We start from the raw sequence: 19,363 nt of genomic DNA on the forward strand, positions 1-19,363 counted from the left end.
TGCCCGACAAGCCTGGGTGGTCGGCACCATTATCCCCACTTTACTGATGAAGAAACAGCCTCAGGGGGAAGTGTCACGGGGGTGTGCAGAACCTGGAGCCAAACTGCCCGGGCTCACACTCTCACTAGCTGTGTCATCTCAAGTACGTTGATGAAGCCCCCTGTGCCTCAAGGGCTTCCTTGCTGGCTCAGACGGTAAAGAATCAGCCCGCAGAGCAGGAGACCCAGGTTCGATCCCAGGGTCGGGAAGATCCCCTGGAGAAAGGCATGGCAACCCACTCCAGTATTCTTGCCTGGAGAATTTCCATGAACAGAGGAGTCTGTGGCCGGCTACAGTCCATGGGGTCACAAAGAGACACGACTGAGCGACTAATGCTTCACATTCTGTGCCTCAGGATCTTGAAAAGTGAGGCTTATCTTCATAGAAACCATCCCATGGGGTTAATGTGGGGATTAAACAACTTAACCTCGTCTGTTCAACTCAGCAAGTGCTTCTGTAACATTCATTAGTTTCTATATGATCGGTCCTCTACATGATTGTCAATTATAAGAATGATGGCCGTAGAGCGTGTGGAGCGCTTTGGTCCACAGGGGAGTTTTTCTCAGGCTTGGAAGCTGGAAAAGCAAGTGTAGGATGTCAACCGCAGCAAGTAAGGGAGACACACACGGGAAGCCGGTCGGCTCTATTTTAAGAAAATTTAAAAGGAACACCTGCACCCAGGGCTCTGTCCCCACAGGGGCACATGCCTGCTTTGCATAACTCAGCTCCCAGAGGGCTGCACTTGCCCTGGACCCGCCGAACGGCAGCCCACTCACACACAGAGCTCCTGTCTGTCTGTCTGTCTGCAGGGTCTCGGTGTCCACAGCCAGGAGCGCCATTCCACTCCCCAGGTAGCCTCCAGCCATGCCGAGCTCTCTCCCAAGGTTCCAATTACTGTCTTGGGAGTGTTTTGATTACAAAGTCATGCTACATTTTAAATAATTATGGTAAAATGCACATAACGTGAAATTTACCACCTTACCTATGGTATTAAGTACATTCACCATCCATCCCCAGATTCCATCTTGCAAAACTGAAACTGACTCTATTAAACAATATCTCCCCAACCCCCAGCCCTAGACAACCACCATTCTACCTTCTGTCCGTGAATCTGACTACTCTGTAGCTCATATAAGTGGAACCATGCAGTATTTGTCCTTGTGTGACTGGCTTATTTCACTTAGCATGATGTCCTCAAGTTACACAACTTTCAAATGGTCTGCTCTGGTCCTATTTCCCCCATATGTTCTGTTATTTTTAGTTCTGTAATTTTACAGAAAGAAAGGTTTTTCAGGACTACATATCCTGTGTTACAGTAAAAATGCTTCTAATATCAATGGTATCTGGCATGGAGCAAGCACTCAATCAATGTTAGTTATTATAATCATTGATTAGCTTTGCAATCATTGCTCAAAGTCTCCCAAGAGTGGTCCTGGGACTGATTCCAAATTCTGTTCTTTGTTCCCGTGAAAATGGGTAAAGTGCAAAGACAAATTAAGGAAGTGAGAGTTGCATTATAAACGGCCTTCATACAGGAAGATCAATTAAGAAAGTGAACTCAACCTGTTACACTGATGAACCCATAACTGGCTGGTAAATACTTATAATGCCTTCAGTGACACAGGCAGCCATGGAAACCTCCCACTTGACAGTCTCTCTAGTTTTAAAGGGCAGCTCAGCTGCTGGGGAGCAAGGACCTCAGAGGACAGAAGGGGGCCAGTCCTGTGGGCAGTGGTGAGCTGGGAAACATTTAGCGAATGGCTCTCAGGGATTTTTTCCTGGTGGTCTAGTGGCAAAGACTCCATGCTCCCAAGGCAGGGGCCCTGGGTTCAATCCCTGGTCAGGGAACTAGTTCCCACATGCCACAGCTAAGACCCAGCATAGCCAAATAAATAAATAAATATTAAGAGCCGTGTCCTGAGTGAGACCTGGACTGGGGTGCCCACCATGAACCAGCTCTGGGACCTCAAGTCGCTCCACAGGCTTTCTTTCAATGGAGACAACAATCCCTGCCAAGTGCCTCTTGGGACGGCTTACTCAACAAATTGAGCTTCTTTTTTCCCCAGCTTGTCCATTCCACTCTCTTTTCCTGGCAGGAGCTCCTTAAGCAAGTAACCTCTGGGGCTCCCCCTCAAATTTCTGTGGCTGCAAAACGTGATGGTGTCCAGGTGAGCTGGTCAGACAGAGCCCAACACTTAGTGCCATGTGACTGTGTGACTTGCTGGCAAAGACCCCTGGGAGAACAGTCAAGTTGACAAAATGTCACTGTTTACACAATTAACGAGAGCTTTATACAACTGCTGGTGACTGGGACTCCGATCAGGGTAGAGATACAGGTGATGATAAATCCCTATGTACTTAACACAAGCCTGTTTCCTTAGGGAGAGCAGGTGTTCTGGGCAGGTAAATTCCCACCACTCTGAAATAAGGTGTGTGCTGTTTACCAAAATTTTCACTCTTTATTGTTTTAGCGAACACCTAACTTAAAACTCGTGTGCCTGGGTCCGTGTCCATGGAGACAGCTGTTTTAACCAACCAGGACCTTCCACTTGTGACTCTAAGCCTTTGAGGTACACAGATGAGCTCTATTTTCCACACTTGCTGCCGAAGAAAAGTCCTGCTGGTCACCAAGCCCCCAGCTCAAGGAGGCTTGCAAAGGGAGAGAACGCATGCTCCCAGATTCCACCTCAGCTAGAGAATTTAGATCAGAGGATGGGGCTCATTCCCAGTCAATTTTTGATATGGAAGGTCCTAGGAAGGAATAGGAAGGTCCTCATGCCCCTTAGAGAAGCCACAGAAGGTTTGATTCATGGTCCTCAATTCAGACTCTGCTGCTCTGGCCATGGCTTCTTAGAACCACACTGTGAAAGGCTGGGGCGCCCACTCCTGAGTCCCCTGAAGTGTAGGAAGAAGACTACATTTCCAGATACCAAGGAACAAAAAGACATCCTCTCCTGTCCAAGGGTGAAATGAGTCAAATTGGTTTAGGGCCGGAGACATGGGCTGTCATCACTGATGACGCAGGAACGGTACTAAGAACGATGACTGTCGCATGTTCGAACTGCAGGCCAGTCTGCAAAGTTTGACATCTCAGCCTTTGCCTCATCTCATCATCATGCAACCCCATGGGCAGGGCAGGGCAGATTCTCATCCAGCACACCAGGCTTCAGGTGTCCACCACTTCTTTAAACACTTAGACGTCATTTTGTAATATATACCCATCCCCTTGGAGACACTCCATACCTTTCAACCTGGCCTCCAAAAATTCTGTGAGTTAAAGGTAAGAACTGGGCCTTCCTGGTGGTCAAGCGGTTGAGAATCTGCCTGCCACAGCAGCGGACAGGGGTTCCCTGCCTGGCCCGGGAAGATCCCGCATGCCACGGGGCAGCTAAGCCCGTGTGCCACACTGTTAAGCCTGTGCTCTAGAGCCTGCGAGCTCTAACAAGAGAAGCCAGCACAGCGAGAAGCCCATGCACCACAGGAGTAGTCCCGCTAGCTGCAACTAGAGAAGGTGAACCACGACGAAGATCCAGCGCGGTCAAAAATATAGATAAACAACAAATCTTTAAAAAAAAGGGTGGGTAAGAACCACGCCCCTTACGAGGGTAGGATCTGCCCCTCATCTGTCTCTGTTCTGGAACACAGCAGGTGTGAATGAGCGAGCAAAGCCCATTTTATCAGGAAGGAAACCAAGGCTCAAGGAGGAGGGGGTTATGTGACTTGCCCAAGGCTGGTGGTGGGACTGGGCTGGGGCAATCCTCTGCTCACACCACTCCAGGCTGCTGCCTCTGCTAAAATCCTCCCCACCCGGGGAGTTCTGCAGCTGGGAGGGAGGAAAAGCTTTTCCTTTCTACTTGGAAGAACAGAGCAAAAGCCTGTTGAAATGGTGAAAGGCCATCTGGGGGTGGAGCCAGCAGGCCACTCGGGCAGATGCACCCAGGGCGACTGCTTTCTCAGCCACTCTCAGGCTTCGTAGCCACTGTATCGGGGACAGGGACCGCCGGAGCCCCTCTGGGCTGAGAACCGGTTGGAGGAAACCAAATCAACTTGCATCAGCAAACAGCATCTCCCTCAACTTCCTGGCCTCGGAGAGGGAAAAACAGTGCCAGATGGTGCCCAGCACAGGCCTCTGATCTCCATTACAACCCACTCAGCACCACTCCCCACGATGCCAGCTTCTCTGGGGACCTGAAGGGCAGCTGGCACCCAGAAGGAGGCCGGGCTCTCCGGCCCTCATCCCCAGGCTTGTGTGGGCGGTGTGCCCACCTGGGACACCTGGTCAGCCTGGCTCCCACTCACCCCTGTGTGAGACGCACCCTCCCTGACTCTGCCCGGCCCCAGCCCCAAGGCTCAGCCTCTTCTGCACAAAGCTCGAGGCAATGAGATTGAGCTTGCTTCCTCGCTGGTGTCCCCAGCTCATCCAGAAGCGGGTCAAGAGCACAGTCCCAGCGTGGTCCTACAGACGCTTGTTGGAGGGAGAGATGGAGACAGAAAAGGGGGCAGGGGTCTAGGTGTTCTTCCGAAAAGGAGAGAAAATGAGCTGAACTTGAATGGATGGGCAGGACTTGGTGGGCAGAGGTGGCCTGGACATCCTTCCTGGGGGGGGAGCCAAGCGATGGCAGGAAACAGGAGGATTGATTGAGGCCTTTCTGCTGACTCCTCTATGACCCTGGGGCCTGGGGGAAGGTCTACAAGCCACGAACCAGAAAGAAGGAATTGGGGACTTCCCTGGGGGTCCAGTGGTGAAGACGCCATGCTCTCAATGCAGGAGATCCAGGCTCCATCCCTGGTCAGGGAACTAGATCCCACATGCTGCCATGAAGAGTTTGCAAGCCACAACCAAAGAGTCCACATGCCGTAGCTAAGATCCCGTGCAGCCAAAAAAGTAAATAAAAACAAACAAAAAAAAAAAGAAGAAAGAAGGAATTGAGGCCAGTTCATCACCTGCAAGTCCCAAGCAGCCACCAGGGGGCAGACTTTGGTAGAGGCTGATCTACAGAGGACTCAAGACTGCCGGGAGAAGTATCAATAACCTCAGATATGCAGATGACACCACCCTTATGGCAGAAAGTGAAGAGGAACTAAAGAGCCTCTTGATGAAAGTGAAAGAGGAGAGTAAAAAAGTTGGCTTAAGGCTCAACATTCAGAAAACTAAGATCATGGCATCTGGTCCCATCACTTCATGGCAAATAGATGGGGAAACAGTGGAAACAGTGACAGACTTTATTATTTTGGGTTCCAAAATCACTGCAGATGGTTACTGCAGCCATGAAATTAAAAGACACCTGCTCCTTGGAAGAAAAGTTATGACCAACCTAGACAGCATATTAAAAAGCAGAAATATTACTTTGCCAACAAAGGTCCGTCTAGTTAAGGCTATGGTTTTTCCAGTAGTCATGTATGGATGTGAGAGTTGGACTATAAAGAAAGCTGAGAGCCAAAGAATGGATGCTTTCACACTGTGGTGTTGGAGAAGACTCTTGAGAGTCCCTTGGATTGCAAGGAGATCCAACCAGTCCATCCTAAAGAAGATCAGTCCTGAATATTCAATGGAAGGACTGATGTTGAAGCTGAAACTCCAATACTTTGGTCACCTGATGCGAAGAACTGACTCATTGGAAAAGACCCTGATGCTGGGAAAGATTGAAGGCAGGAGGTGAAGGGGAAAAGAGAGGATGAGATGGTTGGATGGCATCACTGACTCAATGGATTTGAGCTTGAGTAAACTCCAGGAGTTGGTGATGGACAGGGAGGCCTGGCATGCTGCAGTCCATGGGGTCACAAAGAGTCAGACAGGACTGAGCAACTGGACTGAACTGAACTGATCTACAGAGAAGACAGTGGCTTCTCAGATGGGTTACACCCAGTAGAGAGCCGTTCAGTGCTGACCTCAACCCTGCTACAGCTCCAGGAGGCCGCAGGGGTCATGGTCAAGAGTATCGTCAAGAGCAGAGCTCCAGTGAGCCAAGCCTGAGTCCGGGTCCCAGCTCCCCTGCCACTTAGAAGCCTGGAGGCCTTGAGCACGTCACCTAACCTCCTGGCTTGGTAAAAGGGAGGTGACATCAGATTTATTTGCTGTGTTTATTTGCTATGTGCCAGGCTCAAGGAGCTTGAGAGAATGGACACGCCCAATCACTACGATTCAATATTGTCACGAGCACAGACTCTCCCCAGCTAACTACGGTTTCAGAAAAGCAGCCTGGAATACAGCAAGAGACCAGCTTTGGCGTCACCGGCTGTGTGACCTTCAGCCGGCAACTCGACCTCTCTGAGCCTCAGTGCCATCTGTGAATTGGTGATAACAACCACCCCTGTGCTTCGTGGGGTTGTTCTGGTGAAGGAGGTGTCCACGCCCCCAGCCCAGCGCCCTGCATCCTGAATCCCACAACCGCCCCAGCCTCCGAGTCAGCCAGCTCGGCTACCTGCAGCTCGGCTGCCGTCACTTTGTGGTAGATGAGTTCCTCGTCCCGGCGCTTCTCCTGGGGGATGGTGATGTTGGCCAGCGCCGTCTCAAAGTCCAGGATCTGCTGCATCTGGGGCCGGATGGTGTCCTCGGCCCCTCCGCCCAGCAGCTTCCCCAGCTGGACCATGTAGTTGAGGTACCCCGTCAGCACCTGTGGGACCCAGCCCCCCACTTCCATCAGCGGCTGCCACCCGCTGCCCGCTGGACAAGCCGGGGGCCAGTCAGGTCAGCCCTGGGCGGGCAGCCAGGGAGCTGGGGGTTCTACCCAGGAAACCAGCTTCAGGAATGGTTTTGGCAGCATACCCCTTCACTGGCTCCCCATGGCCCCCAGGATAAGGCCCACCCAGGGCCCCACGTGGGTCGGTCTCTGCTGTTGCAGCCCACACTCCCTCTGGGATGCTCGTTACATGAAAGCCACCAGTGGGGCCAGCATTCAGTTCTCGTCTTGGAACACACTACTTCTGAACCACCCCGCTCTGCCAGGCCCCCAGATCTGAATTAGACCCTCAGGTTACCTTCTCAGCTCGCCCTTCCCTTAGCACAATTGCTCATTATGTCTCGAATCTGCTGGTGAGTTATTTAACATCTGCCTCCTCTCCTAGACTCGAAGCCCCACGGGGCGGGAAGCAGGCTGGCCTTATAGACCACTGTCTCCCCAGCATCAGGCACTTAGTACGCACTCGCGCAATAGAAGCGGGTAGAATCGTGAATGAACAGATGACGAACCTCAGGCCACGTCTCCCTGGGACATCACGGGAGGCAGCTGGGGCGGGGAGGGGTGGGAAGTAGGCGGTTTGGAGTCAGTGGATCTAGATGAGAATCTCAGCCTCACCACTGACAGCCGGCTGTGTGACCTTAAGCAGGTCACTCAGCATCTCTGAGCCTTATTTCCCCCTCTGAAACAGGCCAGGGAAAAATAATATGCATATGACAGCTGAGGGGAATGACATTCAGAGGCATTCAGGACTTGCAGGATCACCAGGAAGGCCAGAGGTAGTGGCCATTAGATCTGCCTCTCTCTGGAACGGGGACAGATGACACCTGTCCCTGTCCACTGCGCCCACAGGGCAAAACGTGGAAGAGCCTCACTCTAAAATGGGGACAATTGAGGCCCCTCCCCCCTGCCAGGGACTGCTAGGTAAGGGACCCTGTATGCTTCTCTAGCTTCAAAGACCTGCAGAGGTGTGGATACTGAGGGGTCACCGAGGGGGACGAACCACGGAGGGAGGTGGGCTGGGTAGGAGCCACTCTCTCGGAAGAGGCACACCCACCTTCTCGTTTTCGGTTTTGTTCAGGTAATAATCTCTTGAGGGTAAGCCCAGGCCAGACTGGTCCACCTGGAGAGAAAGGAGGGGTGAGAGGGGATCTGCTGTCATGCACACACATCCATGCACACACACCTGCACACGCATACCCGTGTACACACATCTGCACACACATACCCATGCACGCACACCTGCACACACATACCCATGTACTCACACCCGTGCACGCACACCTGCACACACATACCCATGCACGCACACCCGTGCACGCACACCTGCACACACATACCCATGCACGCATACCCGTGCACGCACATCCAGGCACACACACACCTGCACACGCATACCCGTGCACGCACACCTGCACACACACCTGCACACGCATACCCGTGCACACACATCTGCACACACATACCCATGCACGCACACCCGTGCACGCACACCTGCACACGCATACCCGTGCACACACATCTGCACACACACCCGTGCACGCACACCTGCACACACATACCCATGCACGCACACCTGTGCACGCACACCTGCACACACATACCCATGCACACATACCCACGCAGCCTCCACCAGCCCCAGGGACAGCAGGCACATAGCAACAGAGGGATGGGCGTGCACAGAAGCACAGGCTGGTATCAGGGGCCACGCCTGGGATGGGCCCTCCATGAGGGGACAGACGCATGTGGTCAGTGCAGGGGTTCAGGGCCCTTCTCATGGGCCAGACGGAGCCATCCTCCTCTTTAAACTCCAAGGCTCTGCAGACCCTGTCTGTTTAATTAACCACTTCCTAAGATAATGAGCGGTTCAGAATCACTCAGAGCTATGTCACTTTAGACAAGCTACCAAACCTTTCTGATCCTCAGCTTCTTCAGCTGGAAGACAGGGGAACCACTGAGTCCTCAGAGCTGGGATAAGAGTACAAGGAGAGAGTGCCCGTGAAGGGCTTGCTGGGTGCTGGGCAGGGAGGCAGGGTCAATCCCTGATAGCTCCTGAGAGAGCCTTCGGTCACCCTCTGACATGCCTGGAGTAGGTGTTATTATAGTTCGTTTGACTGAAAAGGAAACTGCAGCCCAGAGAGGTTGAGGCACTCCCCCATGGTCACACAGTGAGTGAGTGGTAGACGTGAGGAGAAACCCAGGAGAAGCTTGGGTTTCTCACTTCTGCATCTGAGAGTGGGCAGACCAGGGCTGGGGCTCCCCTGGGTGTGCTGACCGTCTTGGGCAGGCTCTGGTGGGAAGAGGTGGACTCAAAGCTATGCCAATCAGAGCCACCAAGGCTGGAGAGACAGAGGTGGGGTGACCAGGAGGTGGCTCCAGCCGTGCCCAGGACTTGCCGCCGCCCCTGGGGCCCACAGGGACCAATCGGAACCCCCAAATTCACCTGCACTGCAGGCACCCCACCTACCCAAGGAGGGCAAGCCTGCCCTTTGCCAATGTCCGTGCCATAAACCTCAGTGGGGAGCCGCCAGAGACACCAAGCTCAAAAACCAGAAGCCTGTTGGTCAGGGCAGGTCTGCACCCTACCCCACCCTGCCACTTGCTAAACACAAATCAGGTCTGGAGGTCAGGCCCGTCCTCGCCCTAGACCTCCAGGCCACTCACCTGGATCACGTTGCTGTTGGAATTCTTGGAGTCGGCACTGACGTAGACAGAGAAGAAGGGTGAGGTGTGGTAGTGGGATGTGACCACCTGAAGGGTGTCCTGGAAGTTGTCCTTGTCCCAGGGCCCCGTGATGTTCCAGCCGCCGAGCTGTGGGGAGGGAGAGGGGACAGGGAGGGGATGAGGCGTGTGGAGACCAGACGCGGGTTCTGCTTCTGCAGTGGACATGGTGCATGACCCTCTGCAGTTCCCTGACCTCTCTGGGCCTCAGGAGCAAAAGAGAGGTCTGGTCTGTCTTCACTGGGGGTTTCTGACCACTGAGTCACGAGAACATGGCGCCTGCTTCCCAGGTGGCTGACCCATCCTGTATCTGTTCATTTTTGAATAATCAATCGTGTGAATGTAACTCCTATTAAAGCAGAAATTCAACTGCGCCCGTAAAAAAATGGGTCCATATTCTTTACAAGGTTGATGAGCTAAGGTCTAATAGAGTCTCTCTCTGAGTTGGGACTTTCCAGTGTTCTCGGCCTGTGCCAAAGGGGAGGACTGTCCAGTCCGCGGTGCCCCACCCTGCCTCAGGGGCCCCGGGAGCCCACCTAGGAGGGGGGCCTCAGGGGAACAGCAGGCCCCCAGGAACACCCACGCCCACCCTTCCGTGTGCGCTGGGCAGCGTGGCCAGCTTGGGTGGCTCCTCTCAGGGTCCCTCCAAGGCTGACTGGACGGTGCCCGGGAGGGCATTCAGCTAAGGGGGACTGGGGGCCTGGGTCAGTGTGGCCCTCCTCAGCGGGAGGGCTCTGCCCCTGACCCCAAAGTTTCTGCGGGTCCTTGCAGGACACACCCCTCTGCACACACAAACATCCCCTCTGAGGGAATAGAAGCAGCCAGAATGAGAAACCCTTGCCCCGCTCACAGATGCCCAGACACACACACACACACACACGTGACAGACATCCCCACCGATGCAGAGATGCACGCACACATGTGCACACACACTCAGGCAGCCTGACACACGTCAGCAGACTCCACGGTCCAGCTGGGTGAGGTGTGAGGTGGCTGGGCCCTGGCGGTGGAAGCCAGGTGGAAGCAGGGGCCGGGGGCAGGGGGAGACGGGGGCCGGGGTGCACCTTCTCGATGAGCTCCATCAGGGGTTTGGCCTTGAGCTCCTCAATCCTGGTTTCATTCATGCAGGCTCTGTAGTACACCTGGGCCTTCCTCTCTGCCTCGCTCACGCTGGCCGTGGAGTTTTCTGGAACGACAAAGGACAGCGGTTGGCGGCACAGCCCCGTCCCCATGCTGGGCGGCCCCGGCAGGGCCTGTCAGTGTAGGCGACGAGCTGGGCCAGGGCAGAGGCGTGACCTCCGTGGCGGGCACGCTGGAGGGGTCCTCACTCCCGCCAGCCACACACAGGGGAAGCCCCGCCTCCACTGGACGCCTTCAGACCTGTCCCTGGACGGCAGACGAGTCGGCATCCCTGCCAGCCGGCACGTGGCCCCACACCCCGGCCTGCTGTGTGGGACAGACTCCTGTCTTGGGTTTTTTTTTCCCAGATTCCCGAGAGCCTCTCTTGTGATCAAGACTGGACTTGGGCAGTGCTTTAAAGGCCTCGCTCATCACAGACTGCCTTTCGGCGCCCTTCCTCAGAGGGGCTGGGCAGGTTCGTCTGACCCCGAGTTGACACAGAGGCCCTTTGCCATGTCCCTCCCCACCCCCACGAGCAGCGTCTCAGGGTCTCACCCAGGGACCCCTGGCCCCTCTCCTTGCCCCCGGGGCCCTGGTCCCGACGCCACCTACGGAGGACCAGGCTCCTGCATGTGCCCTAGCAGGGGCAGGGTCCTGTCTGCCCCACTGGAGGTGACGGGGCAGTCTGTGTCTGTTCATCTGGCTCCCCCGGGGCACTCCTCACTCCTCCTGGACCCTGAAACCCCTCCTTTTGCTTCCTGGGGCGATTCCCCACACCCCACTTCCTCCATGAAGGCTCTTGTGGCAGAACTTTATCCATTCGTTCACAAAGCAGGTACTAGTTGCTAACTCTATGCCAGGCTCTGTGCCAGCTTTGGGGACACAAAAGACAATGCCCCCGTCCCCATGGAGCTTCCTTTTGAAGGAATAAATACAAATAATAAATACAAATACAAATACTAAACAAGGAAACGCATAAAGAAAAGGTCTCACACTGCACTCAGCTGCCAAGGCCTCTCAGAGGCCACCTTGCCTACGAGGCTCCTCCTAAGAGATTCATTCACGAAGGGCCTCAATGCTGAGCACCTACAGGTACCAGGTTGGGCACGAGGTTTTACAGACATGAACGAGACCCACTCTTGCCTCTGATGACTCAGGCGTGCAAAGACGCGACCTCAAGACAGGGTGTGCGTTCACTAATGCAAATGGTTCTGCCACCTACAGAAAGGTCCCACCCTTTGGTGGAGTGGGGAGGGCCTGCGGGGGGCGGGGGGGCGCTGGGGGTGTTGGTCTCCAGAGGATGTTCTACTGTTTGAGCTGGTTCTGAAAGACAAAAAGTTACTCACCAGGCAGAAATGAAGGGAAAGGGTATTTGGTCTGGCTGGGGGGCGGGGAGCTGGACAGGATGAGGCAAAGCAAGGAAGCGTAAAACGGCCTGGGAGAAAAGAAATGTTTGGCGGAGCCGGTTTCACAAGGGCGGGAGTCATTTCCTGACCGGTCTAATCAGCTTTCCCAGCCCTTCTCCGCAGCGCACCCCTGCCCTCCAATGCTTACCATAAACAGCGTCACAGGGACCACTGGCCGAGGACGTCAGCACCCCCGTCTGGCTGCCGTCAAGGAGACGGCCCTGAACCGGCGACGGGAGTTTGAAGGGAGTCATGGAGACGGAGGTCCAGGGCATGCTGAGGGGCTGCAGAGGGTTCACACAGCCCCAGAGCTCACAGGGGACCACTGCTGAGCCCTGGAGACGCCTGAGCGCCTCCCGGGGCCCTCCTGGAGCGTGAGAAGAGCTTTCTGGGGGCGGGGGTGGGGCAGATGGGGCAAGAGCTGCCCGGCTCCCCAGACTCTCCAAGCAGAACATCGGGGAATGCAAAGTGGGGGGCTCCCACTGCCTCCCAGGGGCCTCGTTTCTGCGGCAACATCCCCCAGGAGCTAGGTTTTTGAAGAACTATCACTGCTCACCAGACCCCAGAAGCAGCCCAGCATCCCACTGCCCACAGCTGGCTCTGGCCGTGACCTTGAAATGCCAGACCAGCATCAGGGGAGGCACGTTCTGTGTGCTCTGGCCCACAGAAGGGCCTAGCATCACCCTCCTCCATGACTCCAAGGCCACTGAGATAAGAGGCCCAAATAAAGACTCCCAAGAACAGCCTGGTTATGCTCGTTACAGCGAGTTCCAGGCAGACCCGTCAGATACGACCCTGAATGCTGGCTGGGAGGAGGCGAAATGCCTCGACCTCCCTCTCTGCTTCAAACTTCCTTTCTCCTGGCTCCACACCCCTGCGGTCAACCTCGGCTCATTTCCCCACAAACGTTGACTACGTTCCAACGGTGTGGGGGCTGCCGGGCTGGGTGCAGAGGAAGCACTGGGCAACTCGGGACACACAGATCTGCCGGTGTGAGGCCCGCAGCTTGATGGGCCAGATGGACAACAGTGTGGTCCACACAAGACATCTGATTACATGTGGGGTAATGCTATGAGGAGAAAGTCCAGGGGCTTGGAAGAGGATGGCCGGGGAGGCCCGGGAACTCCATGCTGGAGCTCTGGGAAGGAAGGATGAGCTGGACGTGGAGCGACTGTGGACGTGGTGCTTGGCGGCCTCGCCTACCAGTCCACGGCCGAGTTCCCCCTGCTTCCCCAGCATCGGGCGGGCACACAGCAGTTCGCAGTGATGGGTGCAGAAAAAACGGAGCCCAGAGTCTGCGTCTGATGAGGAAGATGCTGTATCTGGGGGACAAGACGGTGCTAAGGCCAGGGCCCAGGGGAGACTGGCAAGGGGAGGAAAGGAGGTGGGGGGGCAAGGAGGAACAGAGGACAAGTCCCTCAGGGACTGAGCACGTGCCATCCCCAGCATCTGCCCATGCTGGCTGGGGCCGGAGCCCCGTGAGCAGGCCAAGCTCCTCCACAGCCCCCCAGCCCCCCGCCTGGCTCCTGGGCCCGTCTGGACCACCCACGGCATCTTTTCCACCTCCTCTCCTTCCTGCTTGCTCAAGGGCACCTGCGACCCTGCAGGCTCCTTGCGGGACAGGAGCCAGGGTGAGACGGCCAGCTGGGAGCTCGCTACAGCAGACCGGCGGAGTGATGGAGCGATGGGGCAATGATGGGGTGGCCAGGGTGGCAGAAAGAAGAACCGAGAAGCCGGTGGGGGGCACGAGAGAGGAAACAGGAGTCAGGATGCTTCCAGGTTTCCCCGGCCTGAGCCAGGTGGGGCTGAACTACAGAAGTGGGGGGTGGAGTGCAGGTTCGGGGAGTGGAACGAGCACTTCGGTTTTCAGATATTTTACATTTGAGATCTATCAGCCATCCACGAGGAACCTTGGGGGCAGCTGACAGAGCTGCTGTCTTGAATACTTTTAGCTCAAAGAGGCACAGGCGTATACACAATCCTTAACATTGCGCAGAGGACCCTATAGCATGCATTCTCAACGGGGGCAATATTGCTCCTAAAGGAGAGAAAAAATTAATTCTTAAATAGCAGAAACATCTTATTATTTTTTTTCCTTTGCTGTGCCAAGCAGCATGCGGGATCTTCATTCCCTGACCAGGGATCAAATGAGTGCCCTCTGCAGTGGAATCAGAGTCTTTTTTTTTTTTTAAGTTTCTAAAAAATGTGGACTATTTTTTTTCCCTTTGTTGAATTTTTATAATACTCCTTCTGTTTTATGTTTGTGATTTTTTTTGGCCATGAGGCATGTGGGATCTTCACTCCCCAACCAGGGACTGAAGCCACACACCCCCCCGCACTAGAAGGTGAAGTCTTAAGCACTAGACCACCAGGGAAGTCCCTAGAAACATCTGATCCTTTCTATGAATACATAGAGGACTTCCCTGGTGGCTCAGTGGTAAAGAATCCATCTGCCAGTGCAGGAGATGTGGGTTCGATCCCTGGGCTGGGAAGATCTCCCGGAGAAGGAAATGGCAATCCACTCTAGTACTCTTGCCTCAGAAATTCCATGGATAGAGGAGCCTGGGTTACAGGCCACGGGATCGCAAAAGAGTCGGACACGACTCAGTGAGCGACTAAACCACAATAATAGTACAGAAACAAGCGTATATCTAAGGTATTAAAATTTGAGGGAGGGGGCAGTCATTAAAAAAGATGGGGTAACACTGCCCTGAATGATCTGGGCCTCACCACCTCGCAGCCTCCAGCTCGAGCCTGTCTTCTGTTCCCGCCCTCTTGATCCCACGCTCCTACCCCAGGGCCACCATGCTCACTGTTCCTGCTGCCGGCCATACCCTTCCCCTCACATCCCTGTGGGCTGTTCTCTCTCTAATTCAAGCTTCGGGTCAAGGGGCTGCTCCTCCACAGGCCCACCCTTCCTGATCACCATGGCTACAAGACCTCTCCTTTCTCTGGTCCTGCCTCCTGCTTGGTTCTTTTTCAAGGCCAAATTGGGAAAAGAGTACATCAAGGCTGTATTTTGTCACCCTGCTTATTTAATGTTTATGCAGAGTATATCACAAGAAACACTGGACTGGATGAAGCACAAGCTGGCATCAAGATTGCCGGGAGAAATATCAGTAATCTCAGATATGCAGATGACACCACCCTTATGACAGAAAGCGAAGAAGAACTAAAGAGCCTCTTGATGAAAGTGAAAGAGGAGAGTGAAAAGTTGGCTTAAAGCTCAACATTCAGAAAACTAAGATCATGGCATCTGGTCCCATCACTTCATAACAAATAGATGGGGAAACAGTGGAAACAGTGGCTAACTTTATTTTTGGTGGCTCCAAAATCACTGCAGATGGTGACTGCAGCCATGAAATTAAAAGCCACTTACTCCTTGGAAGAAAAGTTATGACCAACCTAGACAGCATATTAAAAAGCAGAGACATTACTTTGTCAACAAAGGTTCGTCTAGTCAAGGCTATGGTTTTTCCATTAGTCATGTATGGATGTGAGAACTGGACCATAAAGAAAGCTGAGCACCGAAGAATTGATGGTTTTGAACTGTGATGTTGGAGAAGACTCTTGAGAGTCCCTTGGACTGCAAGGAGATCCAACCAGTTCATCCTAAAGGAGACCAGTCCTAGGTGTTCATTGGAAGGACTGATGCTGAAGCTGAAACGTCAATCCTTTGGCCACCTGATGTGAAGAGCTGACTCATCTGAAAAGACCCTGATGCTGGGAAAGATTGAGGGCAGGAGGAGAAGGGGATGACAGAGGATGAGATGGTTGGATGGCATCACTGACTCAATGGACATGGGTTTGGGTAGACTCTGGGAGTTGTGGATGAATAGGGAGGCCTGGCATGCTGTGGTTCTCAGAGTCACAAAGAGTTGGACATGACTGAGCGACTGAACTGAACTGAGCTGAAGTCTTCACAAGCTGAAGTCATTTATTAACTCATTAATTTGTTGACTGTCTGTCTCCCCTGTGGGAATGGAAGCTCCACAAAGAAAGACTGTTAACTTCCTTACATGACCAGAGGCACCTAGCGAAGCTGTGCCACAGTCAGCGGACAGTATGTAAAAGCTGAGAGAATGAGGGAAGGTGTGTCTGGGGCTCCACAGACACAGGCGTCCATCACTTGGGCCCAAGGGAGGAGGCTCGGTTTCAGAGTGAAATCAGGCACGGTTTTTGCTCCTGAGAAAAAGCTTGGTTTCCTTTAAGACACCCCAGACCGTGTTTTCTTCCCAGAAGTAGAGAGCGGCCTAGGAGGAAGGGGCTGGGCAGTGTCCAGGACCCAGTGTGCGTGCGTGCTCAGCCACTGAGTCATATCTCTTGCCACCAGGCTCCTCTGTCCATGGGATTTCCCAGGCAAGAATGCTGGAGAGGGTTACCATCTCCTCCTCCAGGGGATCTGCCCAACCCAGGAATCGAACTCACGTCTCCTGAGTCTCTGCACTGGCAGGTGGAGTTTTTGTTTTGTTTTTTAACCACTGAGCCACCAGGGAAGGCCCCGGCACCCAGAAGGGGGCCATATGTTGAAAATGGTGGCACTTCTAGGACCCCAGTGGTCTGGAAACAATTTGGCAGCCCAGGACCAGACAACAGGACTCCCAATTGCCTGGGTACTTCCTTCCAGGGACCCCGAATTCCAGAAACTTTCTCTGTCACTTCCCCAAAGTCCCAGAGAGGAAAGCGAGCATCCCATTTAACCGGCCCACTTCTTCCTCTGGAAGTTTTTATTGGAACACCCTTTCCCACAGCTCTCCCGCGGAGGAAACAGACGCTGGGCGGCTGCAGAGATGGGGATCCCAAAATTCCGGGGCACCTCTTACTGTGCACAGCAGACCGGCTGGCCAGGAGCCCGTGGGGCCCCGACTCCACGTCAGGGCAGGACGGGCGTCGGTTTTAGATAAAACCACAGACGCAGCTCTGACAATCACAGGCCTTAGGAGCGCCATCCGGTGAGGCTAAGGGGCAGCTGATAAGGAGGTGCCCTTTTCTACAGAAGAACGAGATGATAAGACCATTCCCGCTTACTGGGGACGCACCATGGGTTAGGCCATGTGCTGGGATCTTTTCATCACCACACGGACACGCTGCCGTGGATATGGTCACCCCATTACACACGGAAGGAAAACGAGGTCCAGGGAGATGAAGGAACCTGCCTAGGAAGGCAGAGGTGATGGGCGGCACACTGGAATTTGAACACACGCATTTTCAGGCCTCCCGGAGATAACACACAGCTTCCTGTGTGTGGGTGTGGCTGTGTATGTGTATCTTGTCACAGCCGCTTCCACAGTGGGTGCCAATTTATAGAGGCTGGGTCATGGGTCCAGGGTCACATCAGTGAGTGGCTGAGGTCAGAGCAGAGGCCTGTGCTCTCTTGCCCTCCCTTTCCCCTCCTGCTTATTAACCTGGAACACCGGAGGGAGATCTGAAGCAATCCAGCCGCGCCTAAGAAGCCCTGGACACCCACTCCCATCCTTGGATCAACTCATCACTCAATGCATCTAGGGACTTCCCTGCTGATCCAGCGGTGAAGACTCTGTCTGCCAATGCAGGGGACACAGGGTCAGCCCCAGGTCTGGGAAGATCCCACATGCCACAGAGCAGCTAGGGCTTCCCAGGTGACGCTACTGGTAAAGAGCCCGCCTGCCAATGCGGGAGACATAAGAGACGCAGGTCCGATCCCTGGGTCAGGCAGATCCCCTGGAGGAGGGCATGGCCACCCACTCCAGTATTCTTGCCTGGAGAAATCCCACGGACAGAGGAGCCTGGCGGGCTACAGTCTATAGGGTTGCAATGAGTCAGATACAACTGAAGTGACTTAGCACGCATGCACGCACAGAACAACTAAGTCTGTGCACCACAGTGACTGAGTTTGAGCGGCTAGAGGCTAAGCTCTGCAACAAGCGGCCACCTTATCACACGGCAAGGGAGCGGAGCCCCTGCTCGCCACAACTAGAGACCGCGCGGCCACAGCAACCAGACCCCGCGGCGCCAAAAACAAATAAAGCATTGATTCAAAAAACCAATCCATCTAACCACCCCCCCACCAAACATGAAAGAAAAAGAAGGGCCCGCTGCTGCAGGAATGACATTGGATAGAAGGCATTTCACATGCAGCTCTTGTCCACTGAGCTCTCAATGTGCACAGGGAGATGAAGCTACATTAGACGGTAAATACTGGAAAGACAGAACAAAATAACAGTAGAAGAGATGTCACAGGGTGACATGATTAACTGCCAAGTCACTGACATGGGCAGATTTGATGCCATGGGGATGATTCTGTGTGTATCAGGTCAGGAGTAGAAGAAAGGGAAACTATTAACGTGGGCTTTAGGGAATCTGCATTACTTGAATTGTTACCAGTAGGCATCAATTACTTTTTTTTTGCATGATTCATCTTAGAATATAAAATACAGTAAACATGACAAGTACACAAGATATAATTGTAGCTCAAGCCTGGATAGGCCCTTCGGTAACCACAGAAGGCATAACGGGAGTAGCAGGTTTGACAGAGTCTTGTAGGACTGGGAGGGCGTGGGGAAGGTATTCTAGATGGCGGAATAGCCTGTGCTAAAAACACAGGGTAGAATGCCTAAGGTGAGGCCCGGCCTAAGGGATGACAGGTCCAACCGCATCTTTCCCCTGATAAAGTGAGGACACCCTCTGGTCTCCCAAAAGCTTATGAGGGCAGCCCACACTGGCAGTGTGTATGGACGGCAGAGGGTCTTTCGGCTGAGGTACCTGGGTCTCATGTGGCTGAGGTTGCCCCCTTCTAGCCAGCAGCTGCCAGGACGTGCAACGGTGGCACTTGGCCCAGCTCAATCCACCTGCTACAGATGTCCCTGGATTTCCTCAGAGGGGGCCAGAGCAAACCCATTGTTCATAGAAAGAAGCGGCTCGCCCAAGGTCACGGGGCAAGCTGATGGTAACAGGGGTCCTGCCCGGCCAGCTGATAACATTCCTCATGGGCCTCAGAGTTGTCTTTCTCCGCCCAGAGAAGCCGCCCCCACCCAGGCCAGCCTGCCCAGTCATGCCCCCTGTGTATCCAATCCCTCCTAGGGCCTGCTGGCTGACCCCTGTGTCTTGGGGGAGCTGAAACCAGCCTGACCTGGAGCCCAAGAATGCACTGGCCCACGCTCCTGCATATTTTGTTCACCTGCTCACCTACTTCCTGGCCCTTCAGGAATTTCCAGGTATCAAGAGTCCCAGGTATCAAGGCCCACAGGGGAGGGGCCGTTTCCAGACTGGTTTTCAAGAGTGAGCCTGGGGGGAGGGGACGTCAGGATATAACCTCATGGGGAAGCTCTCGGTCACTAAGACATGAGGGGACCCCAGCTATTTGCTCATTGGGCCCGGGCCAGGTGTCCCCTGGCCTGGAGAACAAAATCAAGCAGCTCTCAG

The 19,363-nt window shown here is 54.2% G+C and overlaps 1 protein-coding gene across 3 annotated transcripts in view; it reads right to left on the bottom strand.

Moving 5' to 3' along the window:
- The window catches only part of ECE1 (endothelin converting enzyme 1), a 123,241-nt gene that overhangs the window by 23,331 nt on the left and 80,547 nt on the right, over window positions 1-19,363 (bottom strand). For all 3 annotated transcript variants that reach the window (XM_043444714.1, XM_043444713.1, XM_043444712.1), the window contains exons 5-8: window positions 10,502-10,623; window positions 9,381-9,527; window positions 7,774-7,839; window positions 6,462-6,653 (exon numbers count right to left, since the gene is read on the bottom strand). In XM_043444714.1, the coding sequence (XP_043300649.1) occupies window positions 6,462-6,653; window positions 7,774-7,839; window positions 9,381-9,527; window positions 10,502-10,623 (527 nt within the window). The remainder of the gene's footprint in view (window positions 1-6,461; window positions 6,654-7,773; window positions 7,840-9,380; window positions 9,528-10,501; window positions 10,624-19,363) is intronic.

Source organism: Cervus canadensis, chromosome 24, assembly GCF_019320065.1.
Source record: "Cervus canadensis isolate Bull #8, Minnesota chromosome 24, ASM1932006v1, whole genome shotgun sequence".
NCBI lineage: Eukaryota > Metazoa > Chordata > Mammalia > Artiodactyla > Cervidae > Cervus > Cervus canadensis.